Source organism: Labrus bergylta, chromosome 5 (assembly GCF_963930695.1).
Source record: "Labrus bergylta chromosome 5, fLabBer1.1, whole genome shotgun sequence".
Lineage (NCBI taxonomy): Eukaryota > Metazoa > Chordata > Actinopteri > Labriformes > Labridae > Labrus > Labrus bergylta.
Window position 1 is genome coordinate 22,344,035 of NC_089199.1, and position 27,419 is coordinate 22,371,453.

The following is a 27,419-nucleotide window of genomic DNA, read 5'->3' on the forward strand; positions in this document are numbered from 1 at the left end:
TTATTATTTGAATTAAAGTCAGGATAATCCAACAGTCTACCTGTCTGTGCTGGTGAAATAGAATGTGCACGCCCACTGCAGGGTTAGCGTGGATGTTTACTGATTGTGCCAACACTGCAAGCTACCTGAGAATATTCCCTTCAATCTAGACAACTTTGTTAATCCCTCTTGGGGAAATTGGTGTGGAGCAGCTTGTACACAGTGGCATACAGACAACAGTTATACAAAAGGGCTAATAATAGGAATATTGCTTTAGTTGTAATGGAGAAGGCCAATTCAAGGTAATCGCCAGTGTTGAGGGCATGCCTACCCAAGGTTCACCCTTGTTTGAATAACTGTTATCCGCGTGGTCAGTGGTGGAGTGGTTCCTAAAGAAGTTTTTATACTCTTAATTTTATCCCCAAATGTTTTTTAAAGTGTCCAGTACAGCAGACTATGAACGGCCTCCATTTTAAACAGTGACATGTTAGACTACACTTCCAAATTTAGTGCATACTAGCCAATCAGAGACAGAGTAGGGAGGGTTATCGCTTCACCATCCTAGGAAAAGAAATGCAGCGCCCAAGTGAATATTGTTAATCAATCAATGGTGGGAATCAGAGGGGATTTAGAAGTGGGAGTACCCAATGGAGACAAAAAAATAAGTGGGTATACTCCGTATTCCTGTGCATACCCTGCACTACACCACTGCGCGTTATGTTTCACTTCACTGTGTCTGCATCCTCAATATACGCTGGTTTCAATGGTGTCCGATGAATGAATTGTATCCACTCACTCCTGTCATTGGCTGGGGGAAACACATCCACACGTCTTTTGACATGAATAATGGGGGACATATTACCTAAATACTGCCAATGAGTCAGTGCTGTAAGGTAACTATTTTGAAGGACCAGTGCACAATGTTTTCATCTCATAACGCTGTTCTAATTAACTGTGTAGGTGCATGTAAACACAAGACTGTATGAGAATGCACCTGTTGTAAACAGTTGAGCTGGAAAACTTCCACTGTGATGATTAGAAACAGAATGAAAACAGTTGCACATGTAGTTGAAGCTTTTCAGTTTTAGTACATTACAAAGTATGTCTTTGAGTTTTTACATATGGAGCTGTGTTTTCTCTAATGTGTAACAAATAAACATGCAGGGAGGATTTCCTCTGACACACCTAACCTTTATGTTGAGTAGAGGAAACAGAACCAGAGCAAGACTCTACAAGTTCATTTCAAATTGACAGAGTGAATGTTTCACCTTATTCTGTCTCAGCTTGTCCAGTGTTTCCCCTAGGTTTACAGCTTTGGGGGGGTGGGGGGTGCGGGCAGACGGACGCCAACACAAACACTTGGAAGAATCTTGGTGTTCATGCATTACTTTTAATGACAGCTGTCCTGTTCTATCGGAAAAGGTATCCTTAAATGACTTCTTTCCCTGATTTCCGACTCTATCCACTATCATATCTCTACAATAAAGGCACAAAAAGCCCAAAAATAAAAAAATGTAAAAAAGTTTTTTTTTTAACTTGACCTTCAAGGGGGGGCGGGGGGTGCCATTGGGGGGGCGGGCCGGCCCCCTAATATAATGGTAGGGGAAACACTGTTGTCTGCATTTTTAGTGACTTGGATTTATTAACCACTGTAACCCGTCCTCTTCTCCTCAAGTAAAAACAGGCTTTCACAATTTATTTTCTGAGACTTTGTGTTCAAAGCGAGGTCATTTTATCATTCGAGAATTTTTAATTGACAGTTCTTTAGAAAACCTGCGCAAAGTGTTGATGCCTGGCTTTAATACATTCATGTCTGAAGACCATAACATTTATTTCCAGTGATCATTTTTATTGATCATGATTCATTCTAGTTATATACAGACATACACATACTCTCATTTGTTTATAAAGGTACGATATACATTGATCAACATTCAAAAGGAACTGTACCTAAGTTAGCCAAAAGGTTTATTTTCATCACCAGTTTTATTTTCATCATTTTCCAGATGTTGTTTGGCATCCTAACATTAAATAACACAGTATTTTCAGTAACATTGTCTGTAAATAGTCTGTATTATAGTTGTGGAATTTACAACCAAGATCTGTTCTTACAACCAAAGTTGGACTTTTTCCAGGTACCTTTGTCAGGTTTCATGTTCATACAGTTCCTGGAAGAGTCATACTGAAATTAATTTTGGCATCTGAAGTACTAAATACTGAACATGAAACTAAAAACCATCAACACAAACAAACCTGAACAAAAAATGACAAGCCATACCAATAATTCTTGAGAGTAATGCACCTTAACATTCTAAAACTGATTCCAATCAAAAGAGACAAAAGCGTGGAAGCAGGAAACTTGTCGTTGTTGGAAGTCGAAGTTTGATTACTTCACTTACACTTGTTGATTACACACACCCACTACTGCAAATACCTCTCAGTTGAATCAGCTGGAGAGACACTCCTCCCCTGTTGGACACACCCCTGATGACTGAAAAACATTGACAACAGCCCGAGTATGTGTGTGTGTTTGACTCAGTATGTGTGTGTGTTTGACTCAGGATACATTTCAGACTAAAAGCCAGTTCATTGGACTCCACATCTCTAATGGGGGGAAAAGCTGATTTTTGGTTTTGCTGTTAAGGTTAGAGATATAGACGAGTGGTCCTTGGTGTTTACGCGCATCATCAAAAAATGAAGTCCTAAGGAACAATCTCACTTGTAATATCCATCAACAGTTTACAATTGGAACGTCCAGATGAGACTTCACTTCACAATCAGCACCCTCTCATTTGTAAAGTCATTAAACTTAACGACCCTGAACACAGATGGATTCCGTCCTTTAAAACATCGCCGTGGGTCACACAGCTCACACGTTTTTGCTGCTTTCTCTCAGCGGGAAACAAGAAGAAGGGAGAGTTTTCCACTGGATCCCAAAGCAGCTTTCTCTCATTTATCAACACTTCAGCTGTAATACACGGCCTCATCCTAAAAATATTTACAGCTCTTGTTTCCCCTCAGCTACTCATTACAGTCTTCTGTGGTTTCTTCATGTACAAACTTGTGTAAGTCGTCTGATGATGAAGACTCTGGTTTGGTTATTAAGAGGTTGTATCGCCCCCCAGTGGCCAAGTTAGACATGTTGTAAAACAGCAGTAATGTACATCATTTCACAAAGTTTTGGATTATTGATTTATTTTCTCATACTCCTTCAACCTGAGAACGTAGACGGGCTGTGCATGGGGTATCCTGTTTGTCGTTTGTCTTTGTTTTGTTTTTTTAAACCTAAGGATCCTATTTCACCCTTACCTTAACGATATGAAAAAGTAAAGCTTGTTAATTATCTACATGATTTAGTTGAGTTGAACACCACAGATGGGACAGGTGATTCAATGTCCCAAAGCCACACTGGGATGCTGACTTTACCAACAAAGTAACTCTCTGTCCTCTCTCTGTAGGAGAAGTATCCGTCTGTCGTCTCGTTTCCTGGAGGCAGCAGGTCAGAAGTCATGGCCCTGAATCACCCAGAGCTCCCTGGGTAAATACACTTGGATCTTACAGACTGACTTTGCCCCTTCGGTTTCTCTTTTATCCTCTAAATGTGTTTTTTTTTTGGTTGTAGCTGCGTCCTGTTCGTTCATTGGTCAGTCGAGGTTTCTTGTGAGGGTGAAGTTACTCCGAAGGTCGGCCTGCTGACAAAGATCCCTGAAGAAGGTGAGATGTCTGACTCCCACAGTAAACCCCTAACTATGCTTCTACTATGCTGACACACACGCACACAGACAGACTGTTCACTATCATGTGGCTTTGCTTTAGAAGAGGGAGACAATAATATAAAAGGAGCCAGGCTCTGAGAATTTAACTTTGTTTTTATTTTTACAAACCGGTACCAATATGTTGGTTAAAAGTGATTTAAAGGTCACATATTCAAATAACTCTTCACCATGTTCCTCTAACATGCGTGTCTCTAGTCTGTCTACAAACCCCCCAATGATGAGAAAAGTCCATCCTCTCTGTCTTCTGCCTGCTCCACTTTTCAGAAAATGTGTGCTCAAACAGGCCGTTTGGAGATTTTCCCTTCATGACATCACAAAGGGCAGTAACCCCTCCCCCAGGTGGGTGACACTCCCACAGCTAGGTGTTTGTTCTGCCCTCTGAGTCTGCCTTCTCACCATAAACAATAGGACATGGCGCGAGAAAGCCCGGGCCACCCAAGCCCTTCCAGAGAGGGGGTTAAAAAATGCTAAAAAATAGTTGAGATGTGATATTTCAGATTTGTATTCCTCTCTCCTTTTCTCGGCAGCACTGCAGCTGTTTCCCTTTCAGTCTCTAGGAGGTGCTGCGGAGGCCTTTCAGAGTCTTCTGAGGATTCTGGGACCAGAAGCTGCCGTGGAGTCTGTGATCAGAGCCATCAGCCTTTCACAGGAGTCATGAGTCATTATTCATGTCTAAGTAAAACTTTCAGTTAGATTGGATGATATGATTCTTCATCACCAACTCTTTTATATTTTAATATGGAGATTGAGCTGATGTAAAACAAGCACACAAATCAGGAAACACACACTTCAGTTTTTTAGTCTCTTAGAAATGTTTATTCAATATAAAGAGCCGGACTGTGAAGTCTGTAACAGCGGAGCTCATTGGTCAAAATCTACAAAAATAAATAATTTAAATACAAAATGCAAGACAGCAGTGTCGCCTTTGTATTTTCAAATATTTTCTTCTTTCAGATATTTACACACACGCAGTCATCAGAAGTCTGAATGTATCACAGTGCTGTGATGTTTCTGCAGGGTGACGCTCAGGCAGCAAGGCGGAGGCAGAGGCAACCGACCAGTCAGACTTCAGCTCGTCTGCCGGAGCTTCAGTCAATCAGTCAGTCGGTTCAGAGAGGTCAGGACTAAGTCTGATTCTTAAGATCACAAAACGGTACTTCTGTCGTCTCAACATGATCAACTTTTAACTTAAAGAGTGATTTTGTATTTCAGTTTCCTGCTTTAAATCCCTAAAATCTTTCACAAGTGCACAAGATTTTTTTTTTTACAAATCTTTCATGTATATATTTTAGGATCTACGATGTAGTATAAGGGCAATGTTGGAGAAAAATAATTATTTAAAATTTCAAGATGAAAGTTCTACATTTATGATAATAAATTTGTAAAGCGATTCAAAGTAGGCTTTCGTTGAAATGATGAATCTGAAAGGTTGTATCAGAAGAGCAGCCATCCACCTGTGCAGAAACGTGGAACGGTCAAAGCCATTTCCCCGTCATTATAGAGACAACTTCCTCCAGGTCAGCGCGGTTTTGTCTTCTGAAAATTTCTAGTTTCTTTTTTTCATTTTTTCAACATGAGTGTTCCAAAAGAAGTATTTCCTTATTTGAGAAACCTTCACTAAAGTAGGACTTCAAAAGATGCTCTATGTTCCTCTTTTATGTACAGGCGGCGGCTGCTCTTCTCATATAACTTAAAATGACTTTAATCTCGAAAGCTCTGATTTTTTCTTCCCCTTAATGTGGCCCTAATACTCCTTTGTAAGGATCTGTGTTCATCTGGATGAAAATATGAATCTTTACTCAAACCACCAACTGTATTTCCAACTCTGATTCAGAGGAGTTGTCAGCATTACCAGTGCTGCTGGTTCAATCACTTCCCATGACTGAGCACTTCTCGGGCCTCCCATTATGTAAATTTAAAGTTTGGCAACATGTGACTCTTGTCTTTGTTGGATTGGGAGATTAGGTTGCTACTTGGGGAAAATGTTTTCAAAAATCATACATGAGGCAGAAGATATTTCATCCAGACGGACAATAAAAAGACCTGCAGCAGAACACCTGGGTTTTAAAAGATCACCAGGCATTCATCTTTTAGATCAAGTTGCCATGACACACTGACACAGGTACAGTCTGATTCAACTCTTAGTTTAGTGCACAGGCTGTCTTTAAAGACTTTCAAACCCGGCACCTGCAGAGAGTTAATCTGATAGTTAAACCAGTACAAACTGAAAAAAAAGAAATACACGCTACAGCTGAAACATAGAATGAGGACAGTAGAAGCTGGAGATGAAATGTTTGATAAAATATCAAACATAAAAACTGAGGCTGAAATTGAACAAAGTCACCCTAAAAGATTAATAAATTCATTTTAAATATGAGAATTGTTGATGCTATGATAAATGAGGTGTCAGCTGTTTATAACATTAAGTCATAGTCAAGTATTCGACTATCTCACTCTCCCATGAGCCTCTGCTCCCTGGCAATGCCGCCTTTTGCGTCTTTATGTTCAACAGTAAGAGCGATCAGTGGTTGGTTCAGTCCACAGCCGTCCACTCTCCAGCCCTTTAACTCGTTTCTCCATCACAGAAGAATTGAAATGTGATTAGTTTTAGTGTTTGTGTTCATACAGAAACACAGACCACGTCACCTCTGAGCTCATGTTGACTTGCTGCTGATAAATAACGCAGCAGACGTGGATGATCGTCCAACATGAGATTAGAGCGATGTGAAAAGGGTTTTCAGTCGTCGCAGGTTTAAGTCTCGTAGTGTGTTTTTTTTCCCCAGACATTTCATTGGCTGATGGAGGTGGTGGAGGCTGGAAAGTGGACGCTGCAAACAGGAACTAAAATCAAGTGTTACCAGTTTATCTGTGAGCGCTGCTGGTTTATGAGGACAGTGAGATTATCACGGCCCGTTGTTCAAAAGGTTTTTATCTGGATTAGATCGATCAGGATTTGGAAATCTGAGGTTTTCACTCTCCAGGATTAGATAATCTGAGAAACTCGATAGGATTAACCTGATCCAGGTACAGACTTTTAAAGATGACCACATCCAGACTACCAGTGCTTTTTAAAGGGACTCCACACTACATATTTTGTCCACAGGGGGCGCCAAATCCAACACAAAAAGAAAGCGCTGTTTCTTTAAATAGAAAGGCCATTTGTTGAAATATTGTAAAGCTTATCCTCCATTTTTACTTCATCTACTTTGCCATGTTAGAAATTCAGCAGCAACATACGATAAAAAATGTCTAAAGTAACAACGTCGTAAAATGTTGTTGCGTTTGACCTACTGAAATGTTTAACGAGAATTTGTTCCTGTACTCCCGCCTGAATGCGGCCCTCTGCTGGGATCAAGATCATACAGATTTTAAACATCAGTTATCCCAATCCTTCTCAAACTAGAGGTTTTAGATGTGGGATAAAAACCACAACTACCTGATCCTTTTTTTTTTTTTGCCTTCCTGTCGTCAAGATTTTATCCACTCCGATGGCTTTAATCTGATGAGATGACTTCTGAACAACTGGGCCCGGGAGATAAAATCGCAGACCTGAGATCATTCAAACACAAACATGTGAGTTGTCTAGTCAACTCTATCTGCTGATGGTTACAGATAATCCCATCGTCTTCAAAAAACCTCCCAGCGCTCCCGAACAAATTGTTTTGTCAAACATCAGACGACCGAGCAGAGTGGAGCTTCAGGTCTTCTGGAGTTTGAAGTACAGAGTTCACGGCCGCGTCCACAGCATCTGAATATTTTTTGATACCTTCAATCTCTGCTGTGAACGCAGCCTGTAACAAAGTTTTTCAACACAAACAAAAACACCATCCGTCCTACCAGAACATTTAGGCACATGGACAAACACACCACCACCACCATCACCACCACCACCTACACACAACAAGCCACTTTTGGCACAAAGAAGCCGCAGACCAGCAGCACAAAGCGCAGCCTTCCTGAGGAGGTTTGCTCACTGTTACCCAGCAGCCCTCGCTCCAGTCAGACAACCTTTGCTTTCTGCTTCCTGCTCTGCCGTGGTACGACCACATTAGTCTTCTGTTTAGTGAATTTGTTAACCGCGAGCACACATTGCCAAAACAATGTTTGCAGGCCGCGGAGTCAAAAGCTGAATTAATTTAGAGCACAAAGTGTAATGTGACCGTTCTTTCACAAAGCTACGAGTCACCTGGTTAGACTGTTAGACAAACCCTAGAGTTGTCACTTTTATCCAACAAAACAGTCTCACTGTTGCTTTGACATCAAGAACTCTTACACTGATTTGTGTGCTCTCTTTAAACACAAAGGCTGATTTCATGTCCAGGAAAAAAAAAAAAGAGGCAGCAAGATTGAAACACCCTTAAGAGCTGCCAGAGTTTTGAAGGGTCAGTTTACCCACAGTATAATAATATGATCTAATATATATAAAAGTATTATTTCTGTATTATCTATGATTCCTGAAGAGGATGTTTCTGTTAGACGTATAAAATACAATATTTTAATAATCAGGGCATTAAAGTGTTATTGTTTTAAATAGAGGCAGAAACATGATGTCATCAGGTGAACTGACCCTTTAACGACCTTTAGCTCTCCTCCCTGACTTCAAAAAATAAACTGATATTTGATCGTTTATCGTAGTCACACATTGCCTGATAAAGACAACACGTTTACTTTTTATGCTGATGGCTAAACTGGAGAAAAGAAAAAAAAAAAACTTGGCTGTTCATTTTCGTGTCACAGGTCGAGGTTCTCCTGCTTCATAGAGGTTTACAAAACAAACCGACTCAACATTTAATCTGGTGACACAAACATTTACGCGCTGTTCAGTGGGATGAGTCGGCCTGAAAACCTCTAAGAGAACTGAAACATCCAGGGCCCGGTTGTTCAAAAGGTTTAATCTAGATTTGTAAATCTACTTCAGGATCAGGTAATTCATCTTAATTTGTTCAGGGTTTTTAGAAGAAACACTGAATTTGATCAACATCTTTCAGTTACAGACTTTAAGAAGTGACCACATCTGGATTTATCAGTGCACCAAATGGGACTGCATACTTCATACTTTGTCCAGAAGGGGGCGCAAAAATCCACAGGCTGAACAATCCTCACAGCTCTTTTTAATTTAATATTTTGTTTGATGTTAACAGCTGTTTGGATGAGGACACAATCCTTTATTTTTCACATCCTTTGTCTAATCTACGATATCAGAGTAGTGATTTAGCAAATCAAAACATGGTTAAAATGTTTGAAGTATCAACATCACTGTAAAAACCTTGTTCAAGGTTGTTGTTCAACCTACTCAACATTAACATTATTACAATTTGGTCTAAATCTGGCGCTCTAGTCTGGAGTTTTTATCAGGTTGAAGACCTGATTAGATTATGTGATCCTGCCTGATTTTTTAGCCTTTTTCTTTTGAACAACCTTTTTTTCAAGATTTGATCCTATTAGATATCTTTACTCCGATTTAAAAAAAAAAAAACCATTTGAAACAACCAGGCCCTGGATCCACGAAGTTGTCCCACAGAGCTGCCATGTTGGCACTCCCCTACTCTGTTTCTGCAGCCATGGTCACTAATGTTTCTGTTTCCATAGTGATGCTACAGACGGCATAGTTCAACCTGGACAAAAGTCTTGGCATCAGCTCCTTTCTGGCATTACCCGCCCCACCTACATTCAGGAAATGACATCATTTGTACATCACAGCACAACAACCTGTCGCTGTGTGCCTCAGTCAGTACGACCATTAAACACCAATCAGGAGGCAAATCCCAAACGTGCCACCAGAGGGCAGAGCAAAGTGAGTTTTCTAATAAATATTAATCAGAATAGAGCAGTCATGATGTTGGGATTCACCTCCCGACAGGAGGACAAAAAAAACTCAAGAATTAGTAACAGAAAAATCCGGAAATCGCTTGAAATCTGATGATTATGTCAGGACTTCCTGGAAATGTTTATTTTGCTGATCAGCCTGTGCTGAAGACTGTCAGCATGAGCGGAGTGAAGAGAAAGTGCTGTGGTAAAGTTTTGGATGAACAGCTCTATTATAAGGGGATTCTAGACCTCTGCATCGTCATGGCGTCTCTCCTCTCCGTTTGAGGCTTCAGCATGGCGTCTCAGTCCTCGGCTCGTTCACACAGGATGGAACAGCAGCATGCAGTCCTCCCTCTCCGCGGCGTTGAAGATGCCGGGGAGCGGCGATGGAGACACTCTTGGTAATGAACCTCCAGACTTCAGGTAGTAGGAGACGATCTTCTGGTCCAGGCGCAGCTGGCGGGGGATGCTCTCGAAAGGCTTCGGGTCCAAATCCAAGATGGAGACGGAGTAAGAGAAAGCAGGAGTTCTAGAGGAGATGAAGTCCCTGAGATGCGTCTGACTGCAGGAGGAGGAGAGGAGACGTGGGTATTAAGAAGACATTTCTATATAGCAAGCAGAAAGTGCATTTATCATCAGATAACATTCAGTTAAATACTCTGTAACTTCAGTGGAATCTCTAAGCGCTAAACTCTTACCCTTCATCATCTTCCTCTTCCTCTCCGCTGGGCACCAGGGCAACCATGATGGAGCAGTCCTTGGCCGTCATGGAGACGCGGTACTGATGGACCTGAAGTCAAAACACAACAGTTAAATGTGCTGTTTTTCAGAGGATGTTAACACCTGAGCAGAGACAGTAATGTCCCCTCATACGTGTACATGCTGTGTTTAAACTTATTACAAAACCAAATAATGACACCACACTTCCATCTTTCAACTGGAGGCTTTGTGATCCCATCATATGTCACTGCCTCTATTCTTCTTGGTAGATCTTTATTTTCCCTCGCTTTAATTCCTTGACCTCCACTATCACTCCTTAACTGCTCCCAATTCTTGTTACAGCACACCTCTCTGGGATTCATCCTCATCCTCTCTCCTGACACTTATTGATTGTTTGATTTTTATTGAAGCAGATATCTTTCAGCTAGGTGACTCATGTTGTCCTCTTCCAGCAGACATCAGCTGACGTTGGGAGAACAGTTCCCACAGAAAAACGGACGCATCACACAGAGAACATGATGTAAGTGTCCAGCTGCTGATGTGACTAAGCAGCAAAAGTTGAGTAGACTGACCTTGGCAGCAGCGTACTCCACAGAGCCGTCGTCCTCGTTCGGACATTTCTGCAGCTTCTCCAGGAACGCCTCGTTGTACGGCCCATCAATCTGAAGTCGAGTTCTGATGGATACACAAGCGGGAGGTTATATCAGAGACCAGACAGTTTCCATAAGAAGTGATCGATAAATGAGATTTAAGATTAACACAGCTGTGAATTACCTCTCCTTGGGGAACTCCTGCAGGTGCTGCTCCACTCTGCGGTACAGAGGGTGAAGTCCTTCAATGTCCAACGTGTCCAACATCTGAGTCTGAAGGGTCCTGAATAAAACACTGTCGCTGGGTAAACCCTGAGAGCCTGGACACAAACAGGAAGAGACCGGGGAGTTTATCAAACTGTTTCAGGTCAGAATTCTGGGTGATTTTGTTTCCAGTTTCACACGTTTACATAATCAGAGTCAGATGTTATGAGAATTTTGTTTTTGTCCTTGAAAAAAGATAAAAAGATTTCTCTTCCCAACCACAAAAATGTCTGAAGGAGGCTGCTGCACATGACAAACCTCTTTAAGGACGGACAGACAGCGAGACTACTGACTGATCCGACTGAACTACAGTTACAGCAGACAGACGTAGGAGTTCTGTGCTGTGTTGAAATCTAACTGAGGGATTTTGTGTGTGTGTGTGCGTGTGTGTGTGCGCCTGTGTCTCCGGGTGAAGACAGAAAACAAGGCAGGACCAAAGGTTAAATTTAAGAGAATTAAAAACTAAAATAATCTTTTTCAACTCGTAGCAGATGTTTGATGATATCAGCTGTTATTTAGTGAATTAACTCAATTTATGCTTTGTCTGCAAAAATATTTAATTGAAAGGTTAAACAAACGTTCCACAGTTAAACAAACTGTTTCCATGACAACAAAAACAATATTTGCATACTAAAAGACAGAATCAGGTATTTTAATTCTTAGAAGTTTAAAACACAAATCACAGAAATCAGTCAAATAAATCGGGTTCTGACCATGGCGAATCCTCTCCTTGCTAAAATGACTTGCTTCACAGAAGCTCCGCCCCTCTCCCCGTCTGTCCGTCACCACTCCTCCATCACCTCCTCCACCGCTCAGCAGGGCATTCACTAGAACCTAAAACAGACAGAGACATTTTTGATGAGACTCCAAACACACTCAGTGAAAGCTGACGGACGCTTCAACACCTGTGTTTTGAAGCTCGTACCTGGATGAAGTCGTTGAAGACGGCTTTGCTGCTCATGTGACAGTTGATTCTGTTGTTTCCGTACAGGAAGTACGGTCTGAGGTGATGGAGCAACGAGCTAAGGTCCATCGAGTCGTCAATGCCCTCCTTACTGCTGTAAATACACTGACCGCCCTGAAACACACACACACACACACACACAAAGTTTAATATCAGCATCACCTGGTCGATTATATAACATTTGTTTCATATTAAATCAGCACTACTGACTTTCATTCTGTTTGACACACGAGAAGATTACGGTAATTAAAATATATATATTTCTCACAGCTTAAAGTTTGAGATGAAACCAGCAGAGGATGTAAATATCACATCAGCAGCAACTTTCGGATTTCTAAAACTTAGTCACATTTTGAGCCCAGTCAATCGCTTGCGTTTTTTTGGACCCAACAGTTCTGGAGACTATTGGGAACTATCCACTAGAGAGTCCCTTCAGAACTACACAACATGGGGAACTTTTTCTGTCTGTATTCACACCACCATTGTACCTACTCTGAAGCAGGTGCTACAAATGTTCCTCTAAACGGGGTTCTAGGAGCTACAATAGTTCATACTCCCTGTGGTCCAGAACCAATCAAAAAAGGAGGAGGGTCCCAACAGTTCGGGTGGTCCAGGTTCAAATCCAGCCTGTGGCTCCTTTCCCACATGTTGTCTCTCACTCTCTCTCTCTCTCTGATTTCTGACTCTATCCACATCTCTCGTTTAAAGGCACAAAAAGCCCAAAAATAAATCTTGAAAAAAGTTCCTGTGTTCCTAAAAAGGCCTATAAAAGCCCTCCATTAGGGCGCTCATAACACCAGACTATTAAACTTTGATAGTATTAATATCACTGCAACAAAAATAAAAGTCCTATTCTCTTAATGTTGGCATTCCTGCACCCTTATCCTCTCTCTTTCTCTGTCGCAGCAGCTTTTAGTTTGATATGACTGAGGATAACGTTTTAAAGCCTTGCTTTATACTCCTCTTCACCTTTTTAAGCGTCATAAATTGAAGTGTGTTGAATTGGAGTTCAAGTAGTTTATGTTTTCAGCTCGGATTATTTCTCTGATCTGTCTGCATCAACGTGCTCTCAGTTTCGTCTCAAGCTTTGGATCTTATCTATCCATGGATCTTCAAAAAATCACTGATTGTTTTTCCAAGGCCACATTAAGAAATGTTTAAATGACCAAATAGAGACTTGTTAGAAATGAGTCACCTCATTAGTTATATTTGTCCTTGTTAAGGTGTCTGATGACGTATAAACAAATCATTATCCACACACATTTATAAAACTTTAACGTTGTGTAACTCCCTCATCAAAGCCTCCGTCATAAATAACAGGCTGCTGAGCTGCTGAAATTTTTCTGTATGGAACGGTTTGTACAGAGCTGAGTGTGACAACCTGTACTGTTAGTGACTGATATGTACCATTTTTACCAATTAACTATAAATAGCTGTTTGTCAGGAGACGCAGGTGAACGGTGATAGATCATCTTAGAAACAGAAGAGGATAAACCAGACTGTCTCTGATCAGAACAAAATGATTTGAAAACAGTAACCTTGTTTCTGATTTCCACTTCTTAATAAATCTTTTCTTACTGATATTTCAAAATATCCAAAATCCCCTTTGATCTGAACAGAAAATCTGGAGTTTGTCTAGAGCTAATCTGAGACTTCAGAAGGCTGTGTATTAACACATTCAATTATTTTTGCCTCCAGAAGTTCCCCGACAGCAACACCATGCAGGAGCTTGTGCTCACATATCTGAAACTCTGCAGGATATCAAATCCATTTGACCATGGTGGGCGGGTGAATCTTCATCTTAGTTCCAGCAAAACTTAAAAATGAACTTTTGTCCATCATTTGATACATTCAAATTCTTTTCAGAAAGAAACACAATCAACACTGAATCAAAAGAAAAACAAGAAACTGGCTGATGTGAACATACATGACACCAAAATAAGACGGATTCAGTAACAATATTCAAGACCTTAGTCTGAAGAGTGGTCTTCAATAAGGAACATTTATAAACTGCGTATGGGAAAGAGTCAAGATAAGAACCTTGAGGGGTGAGGGGAAACGAGGGGGGGGCTCGGCACTTTCTAAATGAATCCCTCAGACCTGTCTCAAAAAATAAAGTAAAGAAGTACTTTTTCGATACTATCAATCTTTTCAATGATAGAGATTGTTGAGTTTTATTACACTTGGAATGGAAAGCAGTGGTTTTATCTCACCTTAAAGATTTTAAAGTTGTTCTGAGGTTCTTCTATCAGGTGTCTGATTGTGAAGTGCATCCTCTGTCTGTTCCTAAACGGGATGAGAGAAACCAGAGGACATCATGTTCAGCTGTAGAACAATGAAGCAGCTTTAATAAGAGCATCTCAATGAGGGGGAGGGGGGGGGGGGGAACAGAAAAATAAGTTATGTAAGGAACATTAAGAGGCTGTAGTGTTTTTGTAAAAGAGTACATTATTCTGAAATATCTTCCTTCTCATGTCAGCTGCAGCTCCAGACCAGAACAGACATAAATAAGGGGACAGACTTTCAGACACAAACAGGGTTTGTTACAGAGACGACCTTATGTGTACAGTACTGTTAAGAAGTGTTATTGCTTACAACACAGATACATTATAACAGTTAATATAAGATCAATCATTTGTAGATGCATTAGTATTAAAGATAACTGCAGTAGCAGAATTCTCACCCTGAGAACAGGTCGAGAGGACAGTACAGACTGCGTCTCTTCCACTTTCCGTTGGCCACCTGCACAAGTGGAGAGAGAGACAATAAAGACACAAAGAAATGTCAGAAGCGGTTTTTAATTTTTTTATTGTACTAAATAATCTTTTTTTCATTATGGTGGACCATGAGCAATACTGCCTATCTATTACACTTGTAAACACTGTGCAATAATAGTTTTTATTAAAACCATAAACCGTTGCATTCACTGTAGTATCTTACTATTTTTGATCTGCTACAGTTTAAATGCTTAAATCTCAGTGTAGCCATCAGACAACGTAAAGCTGGAACTTTTCTATGTTGCTTTCTTCTGTTCATTAAGTTGGGCTGTAGTTGGAGTATGTCTACAGTCTGTGTGTGCTTAAAGTTTCTGTAAATGTACTGTAGTTTGTTTACGTATACTGTACTTGATGTAGTTGTACTGTAGTTGATGTGCTTATGTAGGTGTTATTATTGTTGTTGTGGGGATATATCGGTTGTTGTTAGCGTAGGTGGGAATTAAAAGTTGATGTTCTGTACATGGTAAAGTCATACTGTGGTTGATGTAGGTTTACTTACCTTGTAGTGTTGGTGCATGCAGAAGCGACACACTTTGGTCTTGATGTCTCTGCTGACATGTTTGGAGGACGGCAAGAAGCCACATTTAGGCTAAAAACACAACAAGCACAGAAAGAGCAGCTGAGTAACACACACTCGCTCAGTCACACTCATGTGATTTGTTGTTTGGCTCAGTTTGTCTGGAGGAGCGTGATTCACAGGGAAACATTTCTGAAACTGTGGCTGCTTCTCCGGAGTGAGAACATCATGTCAGAACCAGAGCAAGTTTTTAACTAGGTGAAGAGGAAAAATTGTTTAAAATGACTCGCGTTTGAACCACCTGTCCGTGAGAAATCTGTGACCATGCTTGTGGGTGTGTGTGTGCGTGTTTGCGTACCTTGATCTCGATGCAGAGTGGAGGAGTGTGTGTGGGCTGGTGGAGGATCGGAGACGTCAGGTTGGGCAGACAGAGAGCACAGCCGCTGTAGATGTCCATCACCTTATCGCAGCGCCAGGCTGATGCACACAAACACAACATTTTCAGTATGTGTGTGTGTCTGCGTGTGTAAACAACCAGAAGACAAATGTCCCCCGCCCCCTTTGCACACAAAGGCTACTCAATATTTCCTCCTGGCTTGTACTCACACTCGTGACATAATCTGCCTGTCTTTGTTGGATACCTGCTGGCCAGCGACAGATTAGCCACTGCCACTAACCCTTTTCAATTAAAACTTCTTTTTCAATAATAGAGCCGGGATATAATTCTCTTTTGTTCCAATTAATCAGTTAATCAACTTATTGTCATAGCTCTAACATTAAGTATTTCAGCGGAATGACCGTTTGTTCAGTTTGTTTTTCTTTGGACTCAGAGCCCTGCCGCTGAAAATAATCATTAAGTCACAGTCCATCGTCTGCTGCTGTTTTTACTTTGAAATATCTTGAATCTCCTGAGACTGCTAGTTGGTTTCAACGTGTACAAACAGGCTCAATTCTCAACATTTTAATGGTATCAGTGTTCAAAAACAAGAAGAGCTTCAAAAAGAGTCAACGGTGTATTTTAATCTTTCAGCTTTCATGTGAACATTACCTAGGAGAAACAGATTAAAGTGCAGATTATAATGTATTACTCCTGAAAACATACAAACATTTTCAGGGTGAGCTGCATGTGTGAACATAAACATTTGCACTGTAACTTTAACCAGATTTTACCTGCCAGACCCCTATTACATTTTTTAACCTAGTAAATATCATCATATAATAAAAATAAAATAATAAAAATCATCAACGTGTGTGCAGGGGGCGTGTCACTCTTAGACTGTCACACGGGGAAGGTTGCGGCGGTAACCAGGGGATGAAAATCAAACTACAAATTAATTAGAGTTATTTTTTGTTTTTGAAAGAGGCATTTTCCTTCTAACCACAGGAATGACCTGGAAAAACCAAGACAAGACAGAGTAAAAATGCTTTCAATTCCGAGAGGAGATTGAGAAAAAAAGCGGTCTCAAGACCAAGACAAGATTTTGAGTACTACAACACTACATACAAATGTTATTGATCTTCTTCTTTAACTGTCTTTAAGAAAATTAACATGTTATTTCCCATAATCTCAAAGTCTTCCTCTAACAGATTTAAGAAGTCAAATGATTAAAAAGTGTTTTACCTGGTCTCTGATGTTGAACCTTGATGGACAGCTGTCGTACAAACTCCAGCGGCAATTTGACTACTTCCTGTTTAGAAAATTAAAACAGTGATTTAGTCCGGTTTGAATAACAGAACATACTTCCTCCTGTTTCCTGTACCTGATATCTACTGTATGTAAAACACTGAGTTCTGCCGACATCCTGCTCATTGTCATTTTATTACAGGGATGATAATATAGAGCTGAACTATCATACAAATTCAACACACACACACACAAATGGAAAAACGTCCTGCTAAAGAAACAGGTGCAAGCAGTATTTGGTGATTAATGAAGAATACAACTGAGTTAAAATCATTTGATTACAAGCAGCCATCAATCTTCAAAACCTGGCTGGGATTTGATCTGGAGGTTGAAATGATTTCAGTTATTAAAATTCAGATTAAAAAGTTATCTAAAATTAGGCACCATCTGATCAGGAGAGTGCTGTTCATGTGCTAAAAGCCTCCAGACTTCAGACACTGCAGCTCTTTGTTTTTGTGAAATTCTGCTGCTGGGAAAACTGGTTTATCACCAGCTTTGAAGGGAGTTACAACCACAATAAAAACAGCACCAGGTGTTTGAAAGCAAGGGGATTCAGTGTTTCCCCTAGGTTTACAGCTTTGGGGGGGTGGGGGCAGACAGGCACCGAAACAAACACTTTAGGAATCTTGGTGTTCATGTGTTACTTCTAATGACAGCTGTCCTGTTCTGTTCTATCGGAAAGGTATCCTTAAAGTACTTCTTTCCCTGATTTGTTTTTAATTAACTTTACCTTCAGGTCGTCAACATTTAAAACCTTTGACACTTTTCAATACCATGTGTTGTAAAAGCATAAAATCTTCTTTATTTTAGAGATTCATAGATTAAAAAGTACAGAAGCTTTTAAAAAAAAAAACACTGCCACCAGCGTAAGACAAAGCACAAATATGTTGTGCAATGTCGGCAGTGTGTGTGTGTATAATTTCGACTGTGATTGAAACGCACAAAAACACCTCAGCCATGTCAGTGAGTATGAGTCTTTGTTTCTCACCACATGTGTCATTCAGCCAGGATATTATTCACATGAATGATATGAAACTGGTGCTTTTCAGATCTGATGTCCCAACAGACAATGAGACAGTTGTGTTTCCTCATGAAGAGACACGCCTTAACGCCACACGATGACAAAGACAGACATGCTCCTGGTGTTTCTGTGTCATACATGCACAACTAATGTGTGTTGCAACCTCCATTGTAGCATCTTACCCCGCTATGTATGAAGTTATCTCCCAGCAGGCTGCTCATCACGTTGGAGCTGAAGTCAACAATGTTCTGAATCTGCCTGAAAGCCTGCTCCACCGTCTGCCGGACGAACACAAATAAAGAAAAGTTATACGAACAGGTAAAGCAGGTTACATCGTTATGTTGAGACTTCAAATATTGACGTAGAGGTGAAGTTAAGAGAGTTAGGGCCTTATGCAAAGAGAGAAAGTTAACATTTGCATGTCCTCTTCCTGCATAACTACATTGTTTCTAAGCTCCATTGATTTTACCACATCTTTTTGTCCTAACTGGGATCCTGTAGTAAGAGTGATAACATTGTGTTTCCAAAGCTGACTGGCATGGTTGATTCATGTGTTGATCTGTAATGAGTCTGACCAAAACTTTCATGTGTGCATTTGGTTGGTGCCAACCAGTTACCATGGAAACTATCTTGAAGAAACCCAGTTTAGCCAGTAATACTGCCAGGGCAGCAGTAGCTCAGTTTGTAGGGTCTCGGGTTGGAAATCGGAGGGTCGCCGGTTTAAGTCCCGGCACGGACCAAGTCCGTAAATTGGACTGATAGCTGGAGAGGTGCCAGTCCACTTCCTGAGCACTGCCAAGGTGCCCTTGAGCAAGGCACCGAACCCCAAAACTGCTCTGGAGCGCTCGCTGTGGGCAGCCCCTTCACTCTGAGACCTCTCCATCAATGCATGTCCATAGGATCTGTTTGTGCACGTGTGTGTATATCGGACAACTAAAATTGAATTTCCCCTCACGGGATTAATAAAGGATAAATTATTATTATTATTACTAATATGATGGTAATATGCAAGAAGCTAAGTGGATCTTCTTGCATTATGTAGTTGATTGTATTGAATGTCCTTTCTCAAAGTGTTTGTTGTCATTCCTTTGTTACATTTCTGAGCTTTAACTGCTTCCTGTATGTATTATTTCTCCTGCCTTTAGTGCATTTCCTTTCAGGACACATACGTAGGAACAGGCCTAACCAATGAGCTCAGGTATTAAATGATGTGTGATGCTGTTTAAACATGCTACATCCTTTTCTCTGTTCAAATAAATAATACCGGTTTGTTGAATTTTTTTCTCCTTCAGTTCAACCAAACAAATCGTATTTCCTGTAAAAGTTTGTGCTCAGATGTTTTGCTGATTCTGTTTTGATTCTGCTGTATCTGCAAACACCTGTTTGATAAACAAACACACAACTCCTCCTGAACTACTGAGGGAAAGCAGCTGGCTACAGTACATTTGAATTTCGGGCTGGGGCTATGCAACACTTTGCATGTTGTGTTTACATATGGATCAGAGAGTGTGGCTGAAGGCCTTTAATCTTACCAGGATGTAAGATCAGCTGCTGCTCCACTGAAAGTAAACAGAGCTGTGACTAAATGGAGTTCAGTACATTGCTAACAGGTCTGTTCTGTCCTCCAAGACAGTCATCAATCAGTCGAACAAACACTGCTGTTAGACTAAAGGTCCTCTTTGATTTAGTATGGTTTCTGTGTGAACGATGTGTGCTGATAATTTAGCAGAGTCATGTATTCAGTATTTTCTTTTAAACAGCCGACACTTTTCTATAAATGTTCTGATAGAGATTTAACATCACCTACAGTTCATCCTGCGTCTGATTTCTCCTCTCAACCATTATTAATCAGTATGACAGACAGTCCCCGAAACCCTCACAGCGTACAGCCCTGCAGACACTACGGTATTATAAAACCAGCTGAACACCTGTGTGTGTGCCTTCAGGTGCAGCATGGGACGTTTTTGTGCAGCTATGTGAGTAAAAATGTCATGTTTGGTTTAGTAAGGAATGTGTCAGTTACGATTTGTCACTGTGTGTCTTTAGTGGACACTAGAACGACCTGTATTCTATCACTACTAGAAAGGCCATAGCGGTCATTTTGACTGTTTACGAATTATTTGCATATCATTTCAATAATAAATATCAAATATAAGAATAAATGGATCTGTAATGTTGTGAAAGGTACAATAAACTTCAGGACACAAACATGTTTGAATAGTTTATCGACAACCACAGGAACAGCAGCCGGCGTTTTTTGCGAATGGGAATGATCTCTGTATCATTCTCGGGTTCAATCTCAGAGCCAGTGTCAGATGAAGTTTCGAGAGACCAGGAGACATCACCTTCCGTATCCGAACCTGCCTCCATCAGACTCTGCCTCATCAAGGCTCTGGAGCCTCTGTGGCAGCAATCCTCCTCCTTCCTGACATTTCGTTCTATTCTGTTCTAAATCAGATCCTAATTTACTCTATTCTGCCTTTTCAATGTTGATTAATTCAAATGTATGTCTCTTATTCTTTCTATATGGTTTTAGGCGGGTAAGCTTTCTTTCCTCCTTGGCTCGAGCGTTATAAACAATAGTTGCTACGGCAACAGCGATGCGCACCTTCAAGTAGTGGTGGGCGATATAACGATCTTAGATCGTGAAGGATTTTAACTCGCTGACGATCTGCCAAAGCAGAGAGATCGTAGAACCGGACTAATGTGTTTATTCTATCATGCTGCAGTTTATGCTCCGACACAGACGCGTCTCCCCCCTTCTTTTTTGCTCGGCAGCGGTGAAAACGAAACTTAAAAGTAAAATCCGCACAAACAACTCCATCCCGGTTATATGCAACTATTCTGATATTTTTCCAAACCGACACGCTGTGAGCAACAGTTAACTTGTCTGCATAGTTTGCACAGTTAAGATTAGCCTACATCTCAGATAGCGACACAGAGAGACATTAACAGACAGTCAGTGATGAGAGATATAACCCCGGTGTTTAAAATGTTGCTGTCGGTGTTTTCTGCTCTCTCTCAGTTTTTAAAAGTTACTTATCAAGCCTCTCCACCCGAAGCTCACCTGTTGTGATAACTGAACCTATAGGGATTAGGCTAAACAATGTTACAAAGCAGCAGGCAGGGGAGAGTGAGTAACCATGGTGACCGTCGGTCTGTCAATCAACAATGTCCCGCCCCCTCTATGAATTAAACTCTTCTGTCAGTAAAACTTACTTTGATCATGTGTCACAGAATGAACACATTCTGTATTATGCTTGATTATATATAAACCAAACTAAATGATGTCATAAAAAACAACAAAGGCTGCAGAGCCTGTATGAAGCTACAGCTGGAGGAACTCTGCAGGGCTAAAATAGAACAGAAACACAAGAACTCAAAGTCTACATGTTTTTAAATGAATGCATCACTGCGTGTAAATGTTCCTGATGAACATAAAAAGAGGACACATAACTAAATCATCATTTCAAAGTGGTGAGGAAAACCTTCAAATTGTGCATAAATATTGATCAAATCGAGGGAAAGACATTTCTGTTGCTAAAAATGTTCTGGGTGAGACCTCCAGACCTCCTACAAAGATGTTTTTCAAATAGATTAAACTTGTCAGCGCAGTGTTTGTGCATTTAAAAACATTATACAGGGAAATAAGTTTGGTTGAACTGGTCAGCAACTTACAAATTTGTCTAAAGATCAGTATGAAAAAAATCGTGATAAAATCGTGATCGTGATTTTGCCAAAAAAAAATCGTGATATGATATTTTTCCCATATCACCCACCTCTACCTTCAAGAGTGGGAAAAAGTAGCGAATACTGAAATGATACACTGGCTATAATGCATGCAGTCAATATGACCGCTATGGACTTTCAAGGTAGAAATACTCAAAACTCAAACTGGTCCTGTAGTTACATAGGTTTTATTTTAAGTAAGTTATTACATTGCAAAATTAAAAAACAGTCAAAATGACTGCCTTAGTCTTTCTAGTGTTAAAGATCACTTTCAGTCAGCTTTGGTAGTTCAGTCAGATCTTTCACTCAAGGAATTACCTCATCAGAGAATGTATGTGTAGAGGAGCTCAATTTAAAATGATGAGTATGACTTCATCCCTGTCGTTTACCAGTTAGTTTTAAGTGTTTTTCCAGTTAGTTTTTTGTATTATTATCTTGCTGTATGTTGCACAATAATCACAGTGCAAAAAGCTTTTACTTGTGTGTTGAGTCAGAGCCTGTGTAAGGTTCTTATAGTCCCTTTTACATTGCACGCTCAAAGAGGGAGCTTTATGCCCCTGTCACACTTCACTATAATTTTAAATGTCACAGAGGCATAATGGTGAGACAAAGTCATTCATCTCTGAGCCGCCATTAGACATACCAACAGATGTGTAACGGGTGAAAGTATGTCACTGTAAATGTCAGCGACAGGAGGGCTGTGTGTGGGCATGTCTGAGCTTGTGTGTGTGTGTGCGTATGTAACTGTTTGTTAACATGTCACGCTGTTACACAATGTCAAATCCAACACTGTCGCAACAATATTGGATTCAAAGGAAAAGTACAAAGGCATAACGATGAAGCTCAGTCATGGCGCTGTTGGGGACTCTATATGTTAACAGGATTATGACACTGTGATCATTTCTATTTGCTTGCAGCCCAAACACTAGTTAGCGTTGAGGGTTTATTGAGCTCTTTTAACTGCTTCTTCATGCGTCTTCAGCTCATATTGGAGTGGGAGCCGATGAAGACTGAACCATGTTACTTGTACTGAAATTACTGCAACGTGTAGAATATGAACAAATAATGAGCAGAGCAATCACGATGATATCTAGACCGATACTAAAATATCTGGGGGCGACTTAATCTGTGGTTGAAGATTACATCTTTTAAAATGGGAGGACAGAAGTGCACATTGCAAGAAATAAAATGTAATCAACAACTTTACCACTTTAACTAAAACATGTAAGCGTTCTTAAACTTGCCACATGATGCACAGTGCTTTAGCTCCAGACACACACAGACTGATATTTACCTGTGGGGGGTTTTCAGAGTCCTCAGCCGGATACTTGAGAAGACGTAGGACTCTGGAAAGCTGCAGGCACAGAAAAGAAGCTCAGTTAGGAGGATCATTAGGGCTGTATTGAAACACAGGACAGACTTGGACCAGGAACATCTCCAAGAGATTCCTGAGGTGCATTAATGTACAGATACAGATTTCCCACAGTGCAACAGGAACAGAGAGTTCATTCTGGAAAAGTTTGGGTGGAACAGGGAAAGAATTTATAGGCTCTCAACCCAAGCTAGCATTGTTAGCCTCAAAGCATTTGCGTCAAAGTGCGAGTTGGGACAAGAGTCTCTGATTGTCTCAAGCACATTTCAACATAAATCACCAGATATTAACTGTGACAATACATCAATAAAGAATTTGTCAGCGTTTCCATACACATCACAGTTTGATGACAGAGAAGATATCAGGAGCTTTAGCAGGGAAGAAAATCAGGAAGGTAAGACAACATGCACTGAAGTTACCTGCTTACTATAAGAGTCACTTTAACATGGAGCAGATGGGCTCTGACCAAGTTCACTTTTATTATGCCTGAATTATATTTGTGATAGATGCTGCCAGGTGGGACAGATTTATCACTTTATCCCTATTTGTCTGAGTTTGTGCCAGAAATAATCTACATTAGGACTTCTAGAGTGATGGCAAAAACTTGTTTTCTTTCTGCATGAAACAGGCATTAGGGGCAGGTGGGATATGAATCATATTAATATGTCAGTTTCCATATATACACGAGCAGTTTTTCTTGATTTTGGACAAAGTGCTTGTTAATCTTTTTCATTGTTTCCTGTCTGCTTCAGCGGCTGCATGGTCGAAACACGATAACGGGATGGGACGGGATTAATTCATCCAGGATTTGGACAGGAGACATTGAAAATACATTCCTGTGCCCCCTTCTATTTCTGGGGCAACTTAACGTCAGCTTGAGTCGGTCTCTTAATTAAATGACTTTAACTTTTTTTTTAAATTATCTCCTCCTAATACTCGGCTAATCTGCTGTCAACATTTTTCCTGGTTTATGATTTTGTTCTGTTTTTGAAACACTGAGCTCCTTAAAAAGGACAAGAGATTAAAATGTTGCAGGTTTACTGTGTGTTTTATATGAACTGAGTTTTGTGATCCATGGAGTTAGGGTTGGGTAATAACTACGATTCATACATACATGTGGTCGTCATCTCGTGTGCTATTAGAACTTTTTGGGGCGTGTTGCTCACAAATAAATAATCAGGACAGATCAATATAAATATTTCACTTTTACATAAATGCTTTTGTGAACATGTTTTAAATGTGAGATATTTAAGATGTTAGCAAAGCAAAAAAGGGAACAATCTGTTTTGTTTAGAAGTAATTATCTGTTTTGCGATGTATTTTTCCAAACAAATGATCTGTGTTGTGCACCACTATCGCATACTCTCTTCTTTTGGCACAGGAGTTACCGCAATACTTTAAAGCAAGGCAACTTTATTCATATAGCACATTTCATGAGCAAAGCAACTCAAAGTTCTTTACAGAGAGAAGAAACCTTTAAAAAAAAAACTCAGGCATAAGAGTACATAATCAAACCAAAGGAGAATAACAAAGCTAAAAGAACCATTAAAACAATTAAAGTGCAATTAGTTTATGTAAAAAATAATTGTGAAATTCAATAAGAGAACAACATTATATATTAAGTGTAAGCATTAAGGGTCATTCAAAGGCACAAATTGAAGTTATTTCAGGAAATATTGTACATATTGAAGGTCTAGAAGTACTAAAATATGTAAAATCTGTAAAGAACTACAATATGTCTTGAGCTGAATACTTAGTTTCTCATCAAATAATTATAAGATGTGGCATAAATCACAATTTAGAGACTCTTTAATTTGGACAAAAGTTCTTGAGCAGACACAAAAACCGGTTTTGTTTAAAGTTAAAAAAAAAGTGTTACTGTGTCTATTTCTCAGGTTTTCTTTATTGTATCATCACAACAACCATCACTCCACCTGAAGCTAAATGTCCAGTCCTGACAAAACACTTCTGTATAAGACTGTAGACAATCCAGAAGCACAATGAAGTCTGACAGACACTGAGCTTCATTAAAGACCATGTTGTCAAACCCTCATGACATGTCAAAGATTGCACAACAACAACAACATGACCAGACCGGTCCAGAGACTCAGGCTTTTTCTGTTTCTTTTTTTTTTTTTCCCACGGTCAGTCCAGCTTCTCTGTCAGCACGGGGAACAACCTGCATGAAAGACAAACGAGCTGAAGAGCCGACCTGTCCGCCTCAGAGTTAACCGACAGTCCCGTTAGGCGGTGAGGAGTTTCAGTTCCGCGTCACTTCAACAAGCAGATGGATGAAAAGCACAGAGCAGCTTGCTAACAGCTAAGCTAGCTCACAAACAGCCGGGTTAAGGACCCAACATCTTTAAAAACAAACCCCTCCGACAGCCCGTCACTTTGAATGGACATGAATCTATGTGTAACTCATTGTGTGGTGTTTTGAAAGCACATGTCAACCCTCTGTAACACTCTTAAATCACTGACTTGCAAAGCTCAGCTAAAGCTAGCGACCACTGGCTGAAGAGTTCAGGTGATAAATTAAATCTTCACGAGTTGACATTTCACTTTTTTTAAGGCTTAAAAATGTCTTTCAAAACGATTACTGTAACTTTCCCGAGACGGCAACTCTGAGCTGAAGCATGTTTTAATCGTACATCTTGAAACAGGCGGTGAGTGTCCTCCTGAAGCTCTTCTGTTTAACTCTGCTGCTTGCTTTAAGTTAGATTAGCATTAGCTTAGCATCCTCACCTGTACGTGTGACACCACCAGGCTCTTGTTCCCCTCTCCGTGATACTTCCACTCGTTCTCGTCCATTTTGTCCAGTTCCATTACACCGACTGCGACAAAGTGAGCTCTCAGAAAGTCAGACAGAACAGCACGGTGACATACAAGAACTCCGACTGCTACTACTGACTGCTAGCAGCTCTTCAGAAGTACTAACAGCCCCGGCCCCTGTTTCCCCACAAGTTACCCGACAAAATACTACATCCGGTTCAGCTTCAAAATAAAAGCCCCGTGACGTGGAAACTTAACGGGCTCGTTTTTGACCATTGTTTCGAAGAATATGCTAAAATAACTCCACGAAAACTTAAAGAATTAGACGAAAATCCTAACTTAAACACACTTCTTGTAACATTCTGTCATAACCTCAGGTGCAATAAGCGATAACAAGTGCAATAAGAAAATGTATATTTTTATTTCATTGTACAGTGTTCCCCTTGTTATTTTGATTTTTTTGTATTATATCTTTGCTTTAATACAGTGTATAACTTCTGTACAGTTTATTTTAATTTGCTTAGCTGTTAATACAACTTATTTATTTTGATTTTTTTGTATTATATCTTTGCTTTAATACAGTGTATAACTTCTGTACAGTTTATTTTAATTTGCTTAACTGTTAATACAATTTATTTATTTTTACTTTTTTGTACTCTTTCTTTTTTTTTCTTACAATGCTAGTCTATTTTATATATAATTTTAACTTTTTTGTAGAAGCTGACTCGGGGAGAAACGCACAAGAATTCCAATGTACCTGTACTGTCCTGTACCTGTGCAAATGGCAATAAACATCTATGCTATTCTTTACAGAAAGTTTTACCAAGAGGAAATTCGTATATATATATATATTTAAGTATTTAAAATGTAAAATAATATTATAATAATTAGCCTATTATGAAAATAATGATAATACCAATAATAATGTGTATACATTTACTAATTGAAAACAAAAAAAGTAAAAAATTATCATGAGACTAACAAATAGCCATATAACAAGAATTAAATTCTGGCTGGGGGTGGAGTCCATGGGTGGAGATTCCAGGGGAAGGGAGGGTATTTTTTTATTTTTTTTACCAGAATCCTACTGTGATGTCACAAGAAGAGCAAATTTGAAACTGAGCATTTTTCTTTGTGTTGTAAGACTTATGCAGGCCACAAACTGGACTGGATGGATTTATTTCACATTTTGTGGGTCCGTAGACACTCAGGTTTCCCAAATTTATGTTCAAAAACACTGTGAAAGCGGATGTTTCATAATATGTCCCCTTTAAAAATCAAATTACTGAAAGGTTGACGAGTAAATATTATAATCGGGAAGAAAGGTTAATAAATGGTGGGGGAAAATGTTAGTGTATTGATGTTATATTATAACTTGTTTTGACTTTTATGCTTATTTAAAAATTGGTGGGCAGGGTGTACGTTATTGGAATAACTCGCCACCAA

General features: G+C 39.9%; 2 protein-coding genes across 2 annotated transcripts in view; one reads left to right on the top strand and one right to left on the bottom strand.

The window, feature by feature from the left end:
• The window catches only part of cenpp (centromere protein P), an 85,554-nt gene extending 80,890 nt beyond the window's left edge, over positions 1–4,664 (top strand). Inside the window, exons 7-9 of the mRNA XM_020630757.3 lie at positions 3,438–3,517; positions 3,602–3,693; positions 4,283–4,664. Of these exons, the coding sequence (XP_020486413.1) occupies positions 3,438–3,517; positions 3,602–3,693; positions 4,283–4,413 (303 nt within the window). The 3' untranslated portion in view covers positions 4,414–4,664. The remainder of the gene's footprint in view (positions 1–3,437; positions 3,518–3,601; positions 3,694–4,282) is intronic.
• Positions 4,665–5,747: 1,083 nt separating this feature from the next.
• ippk (inositol 1,3,4,5,6-pentakisphosphate 2-kinase) lies at positions 5,748–26,671 on the bottom strand. Its single transcript, XM_020630753.3, has 14 exons — positions 25,947–26,671; positions 23,124–23,183; positions 18,283–18,378; positions 17,017–17,083; positions 15,754–15,872; positions 15,378–15,467; positions 14,785–14,843; positions 14,315–14,387; positions 12,063–12,215; positions 11,851–11,971; positions 11,058–11,193; positions 10,856–10,958; positions 10,262–10,353; positions 5,748–10,125 (listed from the first exon to the last, which is right to left on the bottom strand). Exons 1-14 carry the CDS (start codon positions 26,025–26,027, stop codon positions 9,882–9,884), a joined length of 1,494 nt encoding a protein of 497 aa, XP_020486409.1. The 5' UTR covers positions 26,028–26,671; the 3' UTR covers positions 5,748–9,881.
• Between the last annotated feature and the right edge of the window lie 748 nt (positions 26,672–27,419).